Consider the following 15983-nt stretch of genomic DNA (forward strand, 5'->3'; position numbering starts at 1 on the left):
AGGCACCATGGAAATACATGCCACTCTACCAAAGAAAGATGGTGAAGAATTGGCCAAAATGAGCACCAAATACTTTACGAGAGATCTCCTCCAAATCACAGGTATAACTATCGAAAACGTAAGCATCAGCATGTAGGTTCTAGACCCAACTGATAGTCTCAAAGCCCTTAGCTATTGTTCTTGAGAAATGACAAGGTCTGGCCCATTCATGGGATCCCTATCCACCAAAATTTTAACTTCTGATTCCGATTAACAAATAATCATTGAGCCCTCTTTCCAAACAACACCGGCCAACAGTCAAGTAATCAATGAACATATGAGAGATATTTAGAATTAGTTCCTTTCTTTCCTGTCACCCATCTACCTATTTTCTCTAGTTATTCAATAAATCAATTATGATTTGGAAGTCGATCCAGGTCAAGTGTTTGGATCTATTATGCATAACCATGAGATGCACAACGTACCTTTTTAATCTTGTAAAACCCTTTCCCAGCTTCAACTTGACGCAAAAACAAATTTTTGATGCAACATTGTGTATTTAGATCTCAATGTATAAGTACCCAACTGAAGCAGCTACTTGATATCTTACATGGAACATATTACTATATACTATATTCCAAATCACGGAAGCAATCATTAGTCATCAATGAGAGAGACTCCACAATGTGTATCTATACCTAAATTTAGTTTTGTCAATCGAAGGTCGTTATGAGCATTGTATTGTATTAATTTGAATAGTGGAAAGGAATATATTATATGTTGTAGAGCCAACAAACATTTATAAAATATTAGAATTTAACAAAATAAATAGAATGTTCTTATTCAAACCGCCTCGTGATCTTCAACCAATTACGTGCTTCAATATAATTACCTGGAGTAAGCACTATAGCTTGTTTCCAATACTCAACAGCTTTGTCAAATCAATTCTCTGTAATTTCACAATCTCCCTGTTGAATGGTCTCTTTAAGTACATATGTTCCCCTACAATGATGACCGCGATAAAGGCATCAAATTAAACCCGTGATGGACCCACAACCATTACAGGGCGATCATGAACCTGCGATGAACCCGTAACTCATCACACACTCGCAATGAGCTCGAAGTCATTGTAAACCCGTAATGGACGAAAGGACCATCACACGATTGCAATGAACCAAAGTCACTCACGACAGAACATCTAACAAATCAGTAGAACACGTCAAACTAACTCTGGCATCACCTACGCTATGTTAATACAAGAGACCCGCAAAGGGAAGTAGCGCACGTGCACTATGAGAATTCTCGGACAAAAGGAAATTTCATCCTAGAAAGATCTCACGTCACACATGGCGAATCCCTAGCACTGTCCTCCTGACAACCGACACTAAATCGAATATCCCCTTTCCAAATAGGAATCAAACCCCTTTTGGCTCCTTTCCTTTAGGGCCTCGGGATCTCCCCTTATAAAAGGGGCATCCACACCTACTTTTATTACCCAAAACCCCTAGCATTTCTTCGTCTTTCAAGGAGACCACCATACTCTACCTTTGCACACCACTTACAATCCGTTCTCCTCGGTCATAATAGGTAGGTAAATTCCTTCCCTTAGAATCATACTTGAGAGTTTCCTACCTCATACGGCTCAGCAGTCAATTCTTTTGGTGTCCCATCCTAATCTACCATATCTAACTAAATGAGATTTCTTGTAAATCTGTTCCATTTTTCTCAAATTAACCAAAAGGGGGTTAATTACATGAGTTTCAGACTTTTGATTAATAATCAGTTGTCTTTTCTCCCACCTTCAGATCAAAAGAATGAAGCATAAACATCTCCCTCTATCGTTAGAGTTTTTTGAAAAGTAACCATCTTGGTTTCATATATAAATTCATATAGAATCTTTGAAAAAGATTCTCTATAGGAAAGATAAGACTAAGACCCCATTTGGCACACCTTTTTACATGGGTTATCACTTGTTTAAAAGCTCGACAACCCACGTTTTGATCTTTTTTCGTTTGGATGGAAAATGATCTAACAACCAAAAGATGACTCCCCGAAAATATGCATAAAGTCTGTTTTGAGTTATTTTCGAGAAGTTCCAAATGGAGCTTTTCCGACTTTTTTCTTCCATCTTTGCACAGAAAGACACACAAGAAGACATGCCTTAGAAAAATAGTCTTCAAGCTACTAAGAATGCAAAATCTCACATCATCTTTTCGCTATCAAGTCTATCGAAAGATCTTTCAAAAAAATCTTGCCAAACGGCACCTTAATATCTTTGAGATCTAATTACCACACCATGCTCAATACCTTGAGTGGATCAAACCTATTACATACGTTGATTCCTAACTTTCATTTCATATCATAAGTATGCAGTTCCTATTGTATTGGGCTAAAACCTTGCTAATTGATCTTTATGGTACTTTCTCTATCAACTAGATCCCGTATCCATAAAATATAGTATATAGGCATATCTATTTCTTATATTTAGGCTTCTATCAAGTCTCTTCACTAATGCTTCGGACAATGCATATGTAGAAAGCCTCTTTTGTTTTTAGTATTTATTATCGGATTTGATCTTTTGTTCCTTCTCTCTACAGTTGAGATAATCGCACGTAATGACAGATCACGACCATGTTATTAAAAGCATGTGGTAAATGGGAAAACCTAGCACTTCAATTTTGTAGGATGCAGTTTTTGGGCCCACAGGTAAACCCAAATGGGAAATTGAGAAAGCACAGGCAGCATTTTTTTTTTTTTTGAAACCATGAATAAAGGTCGCCACCATACGTCCAGACTCCAGATCCACTGCAAATTACGGAAAATGATAAAGTAGATTGTAGAAGAGAGCAATTCAACAAACAAAACGGTGTTAATATTTACATGGACAATTGTATTGGCTACACAGTGAATCCTGTCAATATTTTTACCAACCGAATACAAGAAAAAGAGATTAATGTGGGTAATTCCAACTTACAATTGAATGATAGCTTGGATACTTAAGAATGATACCTGATCTATAACCAACTCCCGCACCAACACAAGAACGGCTTAAAAGCAGGACGAATATTCCACAAGAGAAGCAAAGAATAAAGCTTCAATGATCTATTTTCAATCCAAATCACCTGATTATCTATTACAATTATCTTCTGTTGAGGATGCCTCAGAAGCAGTGTCGTCCATTGTTGAATTTGAGATGGTCTCCAATGAATTTCCGTTTTCATTATCTGACGCACCAGAAGGCCTCTCTTCAATTGGTTGTCTCAAGAACCAATACATGATGCTTGCTGTCAAAGTGAGGATCATCTTTGGGTTCACCTGATGATACAAACCACCACGTCTTAAACTTAATTTGAAGTCAAAATTAATGACCATTACTGAACATGACTTCCTGCTAATTCCTACCTAACGTATTGATTGAAATAATTCTTAATAGTGAATAATAGGGAACAGCAAACAATTGCAGAAAATATGGGCAACTGACTCCTGAAATAGTAGTAGTAGTAGTAGTAATAGCAGTAGCACTAGCAGTAGCAATAGTAGTAGTAGTAGTAGTAGTAGTAGTAATAATAATAATAATAATAAAACCCCTTACTATTTAAATAGAATATAGGGCAGAAAACCATGTGAAGTTACAATACTCAACATTGCCATCAATTGCAGAAAATATGGGCAACTGACTCCTGAAATAGTAGTAGTAGTAGTAGTAATAATAATAATAAAACCCCTTAATATTTAAATAGAATATAGGGCAGAAAACCATGTGAAGTTACAATACTCATCATTGCCATCAACAATCATTTGTGTGTGATAAAGGGACACTGAAGGAATGGAAATGATACTAAAATAGCCGTAAGTTAATATTCATCACCGGCTTACCTCTGTTATGTCTTCTGGGAGCAAAAATATGGAGCATCCAAGCTTTCTTGCAATACTGATAATGTAGGTCGCATTCATTTTTTTCTCCTCATCTGCATTATCCACATTAAGTTACTTAGATCATCATAATATCGAATAACATAAATCACCTCCCCCTCCCCAGAAAAAGGAAAAAAAAAACTTAAAAAAATATCACACACACAAACATGCACATATGGAAAAAGGGCTCCAAATCAGGTCAAGTTGGGAGCTCCCTACACAACCTTTGTTTAATCCTTAGTCCTCAGTTACGTAACCTACTTTGAATTGTTATTTTTTTCTCAAGTGATATTAGCCACTCAACTGGTGTCTTGCCACTTTGCAAGGTCAATTTGGGATTGGACTACCTCCTTATTTGGACGCAGTTGGAATCCCCCATCAAACTTACAGGGCCTTTTCTCCCCAATCTTTTTCAGGTGGCGGATAAAAAGGGGAAGGATAATGTGGAGAAGACAAAGGGCTGCAGTATGTTGGACATTGTGGGAGGAAAGAAACTCCAGGATATTCTCAAAAACCCAAAGAGGAGCAACAGATCTGAGGGCTATCATACATATTAGGGCGGTACAGTGGCTGAAATATTTGGAACTATTCACAGATTACACTGTGGATGACATGTTGAGGAAGTGGGGTGAAATTGCAAATTGCACACAGACCAAGTCAATAATGAAAGTGGTTTGGACTCCCCCACCTAGAGGATTCTTGAAATTAAACTTTGATGGATGCAGTAGGGGAAATCCGGGGCAATTGGGAATTGGAGGTGTTTTTAGGGACGAAAATGGGGTCATCTCTGCCATGTTCTCAGGCCCAACTGGAGTGGGTGACTCCCTTAGAGCTGAGATCCTTGCAGTTATGGAAGGAGTCCGGAAAGCTAAGGAGTTGAACATCAAGAAACTCATAATTGAAGGGGATTCAGAGGTGGTGATAGGATGGCTAACTAAAGATCAAAATGGTTTATGGAAGTAATAACAATGAGAGGAGGAAATTCATGTGGCTGGTGCAGGAGATGGAATGACGATTTAGCTAAACAAGGGGCAGAAAGGGATTCACTGTTTTGGGCTAAGCTGTAACTTTAGTGTATTCTTTTCTCTTTTTTCTTCTTTTTTCTTTCTTTTGTGAGGCTCTTAGTGACTCTTGGAAGATAAGTGTGTTTGTCTTCCTCCTGTAAATCTTCTACTGATGATTTAATGAAAGTGTTATTGATCAAAAAAAAAATATTAGCCAATCAACTTCATAATTGCAAATATAAAACATGCCAAAAAGGAATGGACTATTAAAGGATGTGTAACTGTTGACAATCTCGGGGCTGAAATTTGATCCATTAGTAGAGGATGGAGAGAGCAACATGTTTAAGTACTTTGAGCACTCACCACCTTTTCCAGTTGCCGCATTAGAGGTCCCTGGGCCATTTTAATTTCATAAAAGACCCAACTAGCGAACCCAATAACCACATAATTTGTCAAAGTTAACATCCACAAACTGAAGTGTTTGTGAAGTTGTACAATATTACGTAATAGAAGCAATTTCTTGCTGAACAACTAAATTATGCATGATTGATGGCAGATTTTTTAAGATGTGTTACACTACCAGGTCACTCCGTCCTTGGTGAAATTTAGCATTCTAAGATAAAGAAACAAAGAAGATAGTACTAAAAATGAAAGAGAAAGCATTCATCAGGATTCAGGACCTTGTAACAGCCCTACCATTTTTTAATTGTTAACTGAACTTTTGTTGATTTATGAAGAAAGAATCAGGTATATATGTATGTTGGTTTTAGGGTGGTATAGACCCCCACTCCATTACTGTTTACCCAGAATAACATGACAACCCTACCCTTCAATAGTTGCATCTACACCAATTAGAGGGCATCATAGACTGTTGGGGAAATATATACCTATCACTCAGGTGCACAATGAATCATTAGGGTAGTTCTACTGCACAAGGTTTTCCTCCAAAAGGGCATTCACAGTGTTCATGCACATGGTTCACATTATAAATTCCTCAGTGTCTTTTGGTCTGACAAATGCTCCATTCACCCTCTAATTTTGACCAATGATATATTTTCCCCCAGTAATTACATTCTGGTTTCCTTATAAGTCATGGAATAGTCCTCTACATGGATGGCCAGAACACCTTATGAAGTTAATAGATTCAAGGAGAAGTTGGCATGCGGGATTGTTGTGTAAGGTGGTAATGGAGAAGGCTTATGACCATGTAAACTGAAATTTCTGACGACATGCTGAAGAGAATGAACTTCAGGGAGAAATGGAGAAATTGGATAAAGATGTATTTATTTTCTTCCTCTTCCTCAGTTCTTGTGAATGGGAGTTCTTGTTGGATGTTTAGAAGTTCTAGGAGCCTAAGAAAAGGGGACCCACTTTCTCCCCTCTTATTTATTTGCATGATGGAAGCCCTTTTTAGGATGGAAGAGAAAGCATGGGTGAGAGGACTGTTAGAAGGCTTTAAAGTAGGCAATGGGGAAGTGGATATAGCACTCCTTCAATTTGCATATGACACCCTCTTCTTCTGTGATGCCTCTTGCGAACAAATTTGGAATGTGAAGGCAATCTTAAGATGGCTCGAGGTGGTAACAGGCCTGCATATTAACATCCTGAAGAGTGAAATAATGGATGTTGGAGAGGTGACAAATTTGGAAGAGTGGGCAGATGATTGGGGATGTAAAGTTGGTAATCTCCCACCTAGACACTTGGCCATGCCTTTGGGGGAAAGCTGTAAATCCAAATCCATTTGGGAGCCCATCATGGAGAAGGTGTACAGAAAATTGGCATGTGGAAGACCAAATACTTGTCCAAAGAGGGCAAAATCACTTTAATTAAAAGTGTGTTGTCCTCCCTCCCTGTATTCTACCTATCTATATTCCCAATTCCAGATAAGTGGGCTGCAGCGTTAAAAAATAGATGAGGGATTTTTTGTGAAAGGGATGGAAGGAGGAACCAAATGTTACTCGGTAAACTGGAAGAAAATCTGTTGTTCCAAAGCTAATGGGGGCCTAGGGATCACATCAGTGAAAGATGTAAACACTGCCTTGCTGGGAAAACAGTTATAGAGATTTAATAAGCAATCGGATAGTCTGTGGAGAAGGCTAATAATAGCCAAATATGGGTTTAGTAGCAGGGAGTGGGAAACAGAAGAGGTAAGATCATCCTATGGATGTTCAAATTGGAAGGTAATTCAGAAAATACAGCCTCAGTTTTTGAAGGGCATAAAATATAGTGGAAAATGGCTGGAGGGTTCTCTTTTGGAAGGACCACTGGTGTGAAGGCCCTTTGTTGAACATATTCTCTGATCTGTTTGAAATAGATACAAATAAGAATGCTACAGTATCTGAATATTTGGAAAGGCAGAATGGATATTGCATGTTGAACCCTCAATTCAGGAGGAACTTAAACAACTGGGAGGTGACATCTTTAATCAGCTTGCTCCAGATCTTATGACTCAAAGACAACTGGAATAGGGGAGGATAAAAGAAATTAGGTTTTTGAGAAATCAGGTGTTTTTTTTCTGTAAAATCATTTTTCAAATATGTATCAAGGGAGGATACCACTTCCTTTCCAAGTGACAGGATATGGATCAGAGCTGTACCATCTAAAGTGGCTTTTTTTGTATGGTTAGCAGTGTTGGATAAAATCCTAACCAAAGAGAATCTAGTTAAAAGAGGCTTAGAGGTGGCGGATATGGCTTGTCCTTTATGCAATGGAAATGTGGATTCATCTAGCCTTTTGCTGATTCACTGCGAATTTACTCACTGGGTTAGGTTAAGAATGTTGGACCTGTTTGGTGTTAAGCAGTGTTTAGCAGCTGATGTGAAGGGATTCATAGAGTCATGGTGTCTAGGAGGATTAAGTAGGGCTGGAAAGGTAGCATGGAGCATCCTTCCCTCAGCAGTTTCCTAGGCTGTGCGGTGTGAAAGAAATAGTAGAACCTTTGAAGGGAACCAGACCTCAAAGGAAGAAATCCTAAGTAAAATACTGGGGGTTCCCTCATAGTCAGAAATTCACCCTTTATTTAGAAAGACATTCTAGTTCTTTTTTCGATTTTGATTTCCTTTTTGTAAGAGTGGATAGATTTTTTTTTGAGGATTTTGGCTGTAATGGGCAGATTTGTATATCCTTTGTTCAGTCTCTCATTGTACAGGGGCTTCATTGTATTTTGGCCTTTTGGTTTTAATGAAATACTTTACCTTACAGTTTCAAAAAGAAAAAAAAAAAAAAAAAAAACACCTTTCCTGCCATACTATTAGCTGACCTGTTAGTAACATATCCATTGATTCACTTTAGTCAGTTTAACAGACCAGGTAACTTGTCAAGTGTCAACCTTCCCTATCCTGAAAGTCATGGAAGGATTGCTTCCTGCCCTCCAACTAAGGGTGCAACTTGGTTAGGCTTGGGTTCATTCCAATGGACCAGGCCCAGCATAAATTCTTCAAGCTCGTTACCTGACTTGTGCCAATACCGACAACAATTCAATTTTCCAAATTAAAAAAAAAAAAAAGAATAAATAATACAGCATTATAACACCTCCAACAGAAGGAATCACTTCAGCACAAGGGGTTTAGCAAGCTGTTTGTTTTCCTATGGCAAAGAATCAGAGACATGCAACCATATTTTGGCTAGCTGTTAACCCATCAATAATGGAAATAGTTACTTAGGGAGGCATTAGTGTGTTAAACATGCCTACAAGGATCTCCAAAGACACCTCAAACTTGATCCTAGAGCAAAGCTAGAGCTATCGTTGTATGTGAATCTAGTTGTAGGTAGCGAACCATGTCGCCCATGCCTAGTTCAACTTAATATACTGATGTCTCACCATTCCAAGGATTGCATTTGGTGGGAGTCTTGAATATACACAAACCATTTCTCCAAGGATCTTGGTGCAGGTCCAAAGAAAAGTAGTAATCCTCAAATATATGTTCCCAGTGTTGCACTTGGGGAAAAATTGATGGTATTGTACTAAACATTGGCTGCCTAGATACATGGCACAAATATGCCAATGAAGGACTATAAACTTGGCTTAGATTTTGGGATGTCCTCAGATTGGGCAGCATGTTACATACAGTGAGCTAAATACTGTGCTGCATACTTTGGTTGGGAAACCCCTTCCTTTGGGAAATATGGTAATTTGAAATTTGGAGTTTGTACTACTAGTATCATTAAGGTCCAATGTGCCATTGGCTTATACTGCATATAAGGGCTTGGCATTCGAATACCATTAATTAAGGTAGCATAATTAAGAATATATCAATTCAACAAACCTTTGATGTTTGTGCATAAAAACATGTATTTGTGAATGTTAAAAGAACAAATTCTTAGAGAAATGATGAAATTTGACCATAGAATATAAGGACACAAGTCCATATTATTTCTTTTATTCTGGATCTAGCATTGGTATTAAAAAGCTTCAACAAAATATTTTTCCAGCAAACTGATCAAAAAAAAAATATTTTTCCAGCAACACAAAAACGTTTCTCGTGAGTTTATAAATTGGTTAAACTATAAATTAACCCAAGGAAATACACATCAATGCATGTGGCATGTCCAATTCCTTCTTTTTTCTAGCTTTTTCTTTTAATTAAAATTTTCACTAACCAAAACATAAAGAAAGTTAATAGTGGGATATCTTAATCAAATGATATCATCGGGTTATACATGGACTATGAAACTATGTTCATATGAAAAGAATTTTTTTAATTACAAATTAAAGCCACTTTGCAGAAATATAACCCAAATTTTAAAATTTTAAAATCCCTATCAGCTTCCTTTCTTTTTCTTTTTATCAGTATTAAGGCTTCTTCAAATTGGTGCACCGCATCAAGGCATACATGAATAGAGAGAATACCAATAATATGCCAGCTAACAATTGTGTTGTTCCAAGTTAATGATAAGTTCATGATGTATTAATAGGAGCAGATATGAGATAATGCCTTGAGGGGAAGTTGTTTCTTCTTCATCATCCTCAGTTTTGAGACCAATACATCTATTCTTGGTCCCTCCTCTTGGGACAGAATTTAGAAACCATGACAGCAAGATAGTTGCTTCATAGTCAGGACTCAGTAGTCAGGATCTATTGGATTTGATAACTATATAAGAGCAGAATTATTGACAGCCCTTCATAGACTGAGAATTGGAAGGAATCAGCAGTTCAGCCAGTTGGTAGTGGAAGGAGATTCAAGGACTATTGTTGGGGATCAGGCAAGGGAGTGAGGGAACTTGGCAGTACGGTTTTATGTTCAGGGAAATACAGCACCTTGTGAGAGCACTGAGAGCTACATTCCATTGGATTAGCTAAACAGAGGACTAACAGATCTCAAATGTAATCAGTGTTTATTTCGGAAAGGGATGGATGATATGTAACTCATAAGTTTAGTGGACTGTAGATGGATAGCAATGCTAGTCCAAACCAAGGGGTACAACGGATTGTACTGCATATAACTCTCAATTCTTTTAAAACCTGAACCCTATCTACATAGTATATGTCAAGCAATAAAAGATACATAGTAAAGTTCTTGTTAATGATCAAAAAACCTAATCAAGCCAATAAGCATATTACTAGAAAAGAAAAACAGAGCCCTATATACATAGTAAATGTCAAGCAATAAAAGATAAAATCTCCACAGAAATTCCAGAAGAAACATTCACTTCTCAAATAACAAGAGAATTGAGGTTACCAATTTCCCCCTTTGTAACAAGACTCCAATTCACAACTCTCGGTTCCACAGCACTAAGAAGCTCAAGGAAAAAGATCCCATCAGATAGCCTCTTATCCTGCAAAATTTGGAATCATATAACAGGTAAGTTAAATTTTACATTCAGCACTCCTTAGCTCTGTTTGAAATGGCAGAATAATAGTCAAATTTCAAGAATTTTGAAATACAGTAGTATTAGCGGTCACGTATCTATATCTACACTACTATTAAAAGTACAGATGATGTAAAAATATTTTTCTTGACTAAAATACCACTATCTTAATATTTTGTCCCTCTCAATTTAATGTATCAACTCCCATTCTCTCTCACTAAATCCTATATTCAAGTTTTTTTTTCACACCAATATATTTCTACTAATTAGATCCAAATTCAACACTTTTAACAATATCCATGTTTTTTTTTTAAATCGACCCAGGAATATAACTATCCTTCCATCTAGGTGGTTTATAAAAAATTCAAACATTTGGGTCAAATGGATCACCCCACTATATTACAGTTAAACAAAGAAAATTTTTAAATAAAAATAAATACAAACATTACAAAAAACAAAACAAAAAATCTGTAGAAAATTTTGGACACATCTCTAGTATTTTTTATTAACCGTATTGAAGAAAAATAACTGTGATTAACATTATTTATTTTTATTAACGATGGACATAAAATACAAAATTCAAAACCAACCCAAAAATGAAATTGCTTTCTTGTTTGGTAGTGAGTCAACAATTGAACCTTCTAGTTCAAATGTGTCAACAATCAATGTCATAATTAAATAATAAAAATTAAAAAATATAAAAAATTATAGAAAATATTTGGGCACATCTTTAATATTTTATATTAAGTGTATCAATGAAAAAATGAGTGTGATCAAAGTAGTCGATCAAGACTACAATCAGTCTTGAATTCGAAAGTCAAGGAAAAGATTTCAGAAGAACAAAAGAGGAAGAAAAGAAGAAGAGAGGGAGAAAAGCAAAAGCACACGAAGGGTTTTAAAAAAGAGAGAGAGGGTCAATCATAATGATCTGCCGACCCACTCTTAATATTTATATATGTTGACTAATTGTAAAAGGGCCGAATTGCCCTTATTGCTTACATGGCAAATAAACTAATAATAAAGTTGAAATAACAAGTTGTAACAACAAACTGAAATAACCACCAACTAACACTGACATAACTAACAAAAAATATATGCTATGCTGCCAATACGAACACAGTGGGGTCCACATCAGTTCTCTACACTCCCCCTCAAGTTGGGAGTAAATATTTGTCATTCCCAACTTGCATAGGTCTGCCTCTAATTTCTTCCTTGGAACAGCCTTGGTGAGAAGATCTACGAGCTGCATGCTAGAGGTGATATACGGGAGACACTTCTTGAGACGAAACCCTTTCTTTGACAAAATGTCGATCGACTTCAATATGCTTAGTTTTGTCATGTTGAACCGGATTATGAGCTATATTAGTAGCAGCCTGATTATCACAATACAACATTAAGGGCTTCTCATAATCAATACCCAACCCTTCAAATAATGACTTCAGCCATAGGATTTCAGCCACACCATTAGCCATAGATCTATATTCAGCTTCAGCACTAGAACGAGAAACAACACTTTGTTTATTACTCCTCCAGGAGACAAGGTTACCTCCTAAAAAAGGCACAATATCCAGAGGTAGACCTTCTGTCATTAGCATTCCCAGCCCAATCAGCATCTGTATAGACCTCTATCTTCATCTGATCATTATTCTTGAATAATATACCTCTACCTGGACATCTCTTCAAGTATGCTAAAATTCTCTCAACTACAAGAAGGTGAGTAGTTCTAGGAGAGTGCATATATTGACTGACAACGTTGACTGCATAACTGATGTCCGGTCACGTGAGACAAAGATAGAGGAGTTTTCCAACCAACCGTTGGAACATCGCTTTGTCTTCAAGAGGCTCTCCACCCTCTGCACTGATCTTGTGATTCTGTTCAATAGGTGTATCTGCAGGCTTAACACCCAACTTTCCAGTTTCTGCTACTAGATCTAGAACATACTTCCTTTGAGAAATAAAGATCTCGTGTTTAGATCTAGCAACATCAATACCCAAGAAGTATCGTAGCTCTCCCAGATCTTTCACCCCAAACTCTTGATGAAGGAGTTGTTTAAGAGAGTCAATGTCACTGTTATCATTCCCTGTCACCACAATATCATCCGCATATACAGCAAGCAAGGTCAAGGAAGAGTCCGCAATCTTCATCTGATCATTATTCTTGAATAATATACCTCTACCTGGACATCTCTTCAAGTATGCTAATATTCTCTCAACTACAAGAAGGTGAGTAGTTCTAGGAGAGTGCATATATTGACTGACAACGTTGACTGCATAACTGATATCCGGTCGCGTGAGACAAAGATAGAGGAGTTTTCCAACCAATCGTTGGAACATCGCTTTGTCTTCAAGAGGCTCTCCACCCTCTGCACTGATCTTGTGATTCTGTTCAATAGGTGTATCTGCAGGCTTAACACCCAACTTTCCAGTTTCTGCTACTAGATCTAGAACATACTTCCTTTGAGAAATAAAGACCTCGTGTTTAGATCTAGCAACATCAATACCCAAGAAGTATCGTAGCTCTCCTAGATCTTTCACCCCAAACTCTTGATGAAGGAGTTGTTTAAGAGACTCAATGTCACTGTTATCATTCCCTGTCACCACAATATCATCCGCATATACAGCAAGCAAGGTCAAGGAAGAGTCCACTCTTTTAATGAACAATGTATGGTCATTGGACCTGTACATAGCCGAATTTTTCAAGGGCTTGTCTAAATCTATCAAACCAAGCTCTGGGGGACTGCTTTAGTCCATACAAGGCTTTATTCAAACGGCAAACTTTCATACCTGTCTTTGCATCATAAAATCCAGGACGTAACTGCATGTAGACTTCTTCCTGTAAGTCTCCATTGAGGAAGGCATTTTTAACATCCATTTGGAACAAGGGCCAAGAATAATTGGCTGCAAGGGATAGCAAAACTCGAATAGTGGTCATCTTTGCCACTGGAGCAAAAGTCTCCAAGTAGTCTATACCATAAGTCTGAGTAAATCCCTTTCCAACTAATCGGGCCTTATACCTTTCAATGGAACCATCAGCATTATGCTTCATAGTAAATACCCATCTACATCCAACCGGTTTCCTTCCTTTATTATTCCTCAGAAGAGCATCCATTTCAACCTTCATTGCATCTTTCCACTCAGGAACTGACAAGGCTTCCTGCACTGTTCTGGGAATAGGAATATCAGCAGAGGATGTGAGAAAGGACCTATAAGAGGGAGACAGGCAATCATAGGACAAAAACTGGGAAATGCAGTGAGCTGTGGAAGTGGTGCAACGCCGTTTGCCTTTATGGACTGCAATAGGGAGGTCAAGGTCATTAGTAAAAACAGTGGAAGGTATCTCAGGGGAACCTGGATCTGATAAAGGGACTGTGGTACCTGGATCTGGATCCGCAGAAGGAACTGGGGCTGGCCTGGACTGCTGATTACCGAAATCAACATGCCTCCACCGCCTATGATAGACTCTCAAATCCTGACACCTCTGACAACCCTCCCCATTACATCCCTCATCACTCAATGGAATAGGTAAAGGAACTTCTGATGAGTTAACCCCACTCTCACTACTCTCCCCCTGAGGAGAAACCCTAGGGTAATAGGGTACCTCCTCAAAGAAAGTAACATCCATCGAGACGAATCTCCTCTCGAAAGTAGGTTCATAGCAACAATAACCCTTTTGAGTTTGTGCATAACCGAGAAAAATGCATTTGGAGGCCTTAGGATCAAATTTAGAACGATGAGGTCCAAGAATCGAAACAAAGCAAGTGCAATCAAAGGTTTTAAGGGGAACAGTAAATAATTCTTTATCGAGGTATAGAAGGGTAAAAGGAGGCTTCATGTCAAGAACCCGTGAAGGAACTCAATTAATGAGATACACTACTGTAAAAATAGCATCTCCCCAAAAACGGATAGGCATATTGGAGTTAAACATAATGCTTCTAACCACCTCCAATATATGCTTATTCTTCCTCTCGGAAACCCCATTCTGCTGTGTTGTATAAGGACAAGTACTCTGGTGAATATTCCCATGATCAAGTAGATAAGAGGCCAATGGCTTGGTAAAGTATTCTTTCGCATTACCAGATCTGAAGATTTTGATTTTGACTCCAAGCTGGGTTAAAATCATTTGATGAAAGATCTGGATCAGAGCAAGAACCTCATCTCGAGAACGCATAAGGTAAACCCAAGAAAAACGGGTCTAGTCATCAACAAACAACAAGAAATATCCGTACCCGCCCATAGAAAGGATGTGATACGGGCCCCAAACATCAGTGTGCACAACATCAAAAGAATTACTACTTTTATTACTCAAGGAATAAGATGTTCTACGATGCTTTGCAAGCTCACAACTCTCACATCTCAAATTTGACATCTGAACAGACTCAAACAAATTAGGAAACAAACTCCTCAAAGACCGAAAGGATAAATGACCTAACCGATTATGCCAAAGCATAACCGGACTAACAGACTAAGAAACAAAAGACTTCCTATCTTCATGATCTTTCCAATGAGAACTCTCTCCAAGTAGATAGATCTCATTCGTCTCAAGGCCAGTCCCAATCAACTTCCTTATCTCCAAGTCTTGAAAAATACATCAGTCAGGGAAGGTTACTGAACAATTCTGATGTTTTGTAATACTACTGACTGAAAGCAAGTTAGTATCAAGCTTAGGAACATGCAAAACTGAAGATAAGGAAATGGTATCAGACAATTGATGTCTCCCTTGCCAGAAATTGGAACAAGGGAACCATCAGCAATGGACACTTTATCTCTACCAGAAGATAAGTGATGGGTAGTGAACAGTGATGGCAAGCTAGTCATATGGTCAGATGCACCTAAATCTATTACCCAACAATGTTCAGTGTTACTTGGAGTTGAAGCATGGTAAGTTGAGGCCCGAGTACCTGAATGAGCAAAGGCTGATATGGAAGGAGCTAATGATGACTGAGATGATTGAGCTGAATTCCCAACTTCTTTTTCCAACTGTGTTAGGGCAGCCCGAACAGTAGCTAAGGTGTCTAGAGGCGTGCCTTTTGTGCCCGATGAGGATGCAAAATCGGTATTAACAGCCATATGGGCATTACCCCTTTTGTTCCTCATTTTTGTTGGGACTAGATTAGGGTGCAGCTTCCAATATGTGTCTTTAGTATGCTTAGGTTTCTTGCAATGTTCAAACACTAGATCCCGCTTATCTTCCTTCTTTATATCCCTTTCTGTATCACCCCCAGACTTAGGTTTAATTGCTGCCAACGCTGGTGGGAATGGTTGATGCTACATCATAAC

At 38.0% G+C, this 15983-nt stretch overlaps 1 protein-coding gene across 1 annotated transcript in view; it reads right to left on the reverse strand.

Annotated features, from left to right (window-relative positions):
* Positions 1-2829: 2829 nt before the first annotated feature.
* Positions 2830-15983, reverse strand: part of LOC148874403 (Actin binding Calponin homology (CH) domain-containing protein) — a 46964-nt gene continuing 33810 nt past the window's right edge. The window contains exons 12-14 of the mRNA XM_088966340.1: positions 10577-10673; positions 3856-3947; positions 2830-3294 (exon numbers count right to left, since the gene is read on the reverse strand). Coding sequence (XP_088822466.1) covers positions 3106-3294; positions 3856-3947; positions 10577-10673 — 378 coding nt within the window. The 3' untranslated portion in view covers positions 2830-3105. The remainder of the gene's footprint in view (positions 3295-3855; positions 3948-10576; positions 10674-15983) is intronic.

The sequence above is a fragment of the Nelumbo lutea genome, chromosome 1 (genome assembly GCF_056320005.1).
Source record: "Nelumbo lutea isolate HS-2025 chromosome 1, American lotus-T2T, whole genome shotgun sequence".
In the NCBI taxonomy this organism is placed as follows: Eukaryota; Viridiplantae; Streptophyta; class Magnoliopsida; order Proteales; family Nelumbonaceae; genus Nelumbo; species Nelumbo lutea.